At 37.3% G+C, this 2,424-nt stretch overlaps 1 protein-coding gene across 1 annotated transcript; it reads right to left on the minus strand.

Moving 5' to 3' along the window:
- Positions 1–559: 559 nt before the first annotated feature.
- On the minus strand, positions 560–1,220 carry LOC113290951 (oxysterol-binding protein-related protein 3C-like). The gene is made up of 2 exons (XM_026540533.1): positions 1,137–1,220; positions 560–973 (listed from the first exon to the last, which is right to left on the minus strand). The coding sequence occupies exons 1-2, from the start codon at positions 1,218–1,220 to the stop codon at positions 560–562; spliced, it is 498 nt and encodes a 165-aa protein (XP_026396318.1).
- Positions 1,221–2,424: the final 1,204 nt, after the last annotated feature.

Genomic DNA, 2,424 nt, shown 5'->3' on the forward strand with positions numbered 1-2,424 from the left:
ATTTTTATAGCAATATCCTGTTTAATGAAACTAAACATACTAACTATACATTTTCATATAAAAGAGGCAGAAAAAGGAGCTTTATCAATTTCTAATAGGTGCTTGTCAGGAAGGTATTTGGCCTTGAAAAATGTATCCAAAAATTAATCGGCTTTTTTAAGGGTCTTCATCTCAGCTTTGAAATAAAATCCTTGATAAGACAATAGGAATTACGAACCCCAAGACCTCCAAAAGGTTTAAGCTTACCAATATAATTCCAAGATCGGAAATATACAACACGGATAAGGTCTTTCGTAGCCCACCAGAAAGGACCCTGAATGAAATCAATCTTCTTGGTAGCTTTCTTAGGAAGCAAAAAAAACGACATACGATTAGAGCTGGCAAACGGGCGGGTCGGGGCTTGCCCGTTACGGGTTATACGTGTTCGGGTTAATACGGGTTGAAACCCGCGGGTTGAAATTCTTCACGGGTTGTCATTCCTTCAATCCGTGCCGTAACGGGTTGAACCCGCGGGTTCATGGGTTAGCCCGCCCGTTTCAGAACTGACAAGGGTTGCTAATTAAGCCATCTTTTCTTGTCCATACTGCCAAGGGTTGAACTCAATCGGTTGCACAACCTCGATTAAGCTATTCACTTTTGCTCTGTGTTCATTATACTTATAATTGTATTTGTAAATTGGTGTTTCGCCATATGGTGTAGTTACTACTTCATTAGTCAAGTCGAACCATTTTGGAGTAAATGTATCGCCGTTGGCTTCTCTACTTTTCCTTTCCTTTCTTTGTCTCACCTCTAGGCTGTTTTTCTCCTTGCTGACTTTTGATAGTTCTCCCTTCTCAAGTGCATATCTGTCGGGACGTAAACGAGAATCTGATGCCAACATCTGCCTAGGTGCAGTATCCAAACTGTTTACCTTATGTGAGAAGTATGTAAACTGATATTTATCCTTGAGTGGAACATCAGGAACTCTCCGCATCTGCATATCAAACAGCACCGTTAAAATAAATCTATAAGCACCAAAATGCTTTTTCAAAGCGGGAAGTTATACTAGACTAAGAATGCAAATCCATATTTAAACATGTGAACCAATTTGACGAGGATTAAGAAAACGAATAATAATGTTCGATATTAACTCTGACCTCTTTTGGTTCAGTTCCTGAAAGCGGTTTTCCTTCCTCATCGCATGGTTGATAACTCATACTCTCTGTCCATTTTCCAGTCATAAGGATTTTGGGTTCCTTGGAAGCATTGTAAACATACCCATCCACTATAAAGTGAGTCACGGGTATGCGGGTTGAACCCGCGGGTTCACGGGCCGGGACGGGTTAATCCGTTTACTCACAAGCCGACATTTCTCCAACCCGAACCCGGCTTGTTTCAAAACAAGCCGAGCCGGGTTCGGGTTTTCACGGGCCGGGCACGGATTAACCCGCGGGTTTTGGCTTGTTTGCCAGCTCTACATACGATAATTAGAGTGATTAAAAAGCACATGCTTAATAAGAACAGTTCTTCCAAACCCATTTAATTCGTTTTCCAGTTAGCAAGTTTTGATGAAAACATTTCTATAAAAAAACGGAAAGATTAAGATTTAGGTGTTTTTTTTAAAGTTTTTTTATTAGATAAGAAATATTACATTAACTAATTGGAAGCCTAACAAGCTAAGCTCTAACAACATACTACTACATTAATTGAACAGGTTGTTGTGCTAGTCTACCAGCGCGTCTCGTGGATAACCTAATCAAGGGGATTAAGGAACTTAGTTATGAATTCATTTTCAAACACTTAGAAAATATTTTTATGTGTTTATGATGCATATTAGGACTAGTAAAAATATCCATATTTATAAAGATTTATGATTTGATCAGATGCTTTCTAGAAAATTTTAATAACTCGAAGTATATTTTTTGCTTGAGACAACAAAGATTTTGAAAACAGTCATCAGCGAAAAAATAACGGGGAAAAAATAGGCAGCGGTCATCGATTTTAAATCCTTCAATTCTTATTTTTACTTTCAGCCTGAATTAGAAGGTGTGAGAGAGCTTCCATGCATAAAATTAAACTATAAAGAGACAAAGGGTCTCCCTGTCTAATACTCCTAGAAGGCAAAAACGTGGAACCCGAAGATCCATTAAGAAGAACATAATAAGAGACAATATTAATGCATTGGTAAATAATATGACACCAGTCTTCAGAAAATTCTATTTTTTTAAAAACAACAAGAATGAATGCTTATATAATCCATCAAACGCTTTTGAAAGATCTAACTTTATGGTCATGAAACCCTTTTTGTGCTATTTATCACTGAAAGAGTTTATAATTTTCTGAGTTAAGAATGTTATCATGGATTTTTCCATCACAATTAAAAGTCGACTGGAAGGGGAAGATAAATATATCTTTAAGAGGTTGAAGTCTCTTGGTTAAGAGTTC

This window comes from Papaver somniferum, chromosome 6 (genome assembly GCF_003573695.1).
Source record: "Papaver somniferum cultivar HN1 chromosome 6, ASM357369v1, whole genome shotgun sequence".
NCBI lineage: Eukaryota > Viridiplantae > Streptophyta > Magnoliopsida > Ranunculales > Papaveraceae > Papaver > Papaver somniferum.

Coding starts and splice junctions, on each gene's coding strand:
- LOC113290951 (XM_026540533.1), bottom strand. CDS start 1,220: ATGACTGGAAAATGGACAGAGAGTATGAGTTATCAACCATGCGATGAG. Junction 974..1,136: donor CAGGAACTGAACCAAAAGAG/GTCAGAGTTAAT, acceptor TTTGATATGCAG/ATGCGGAGAGTTCCTGATGT.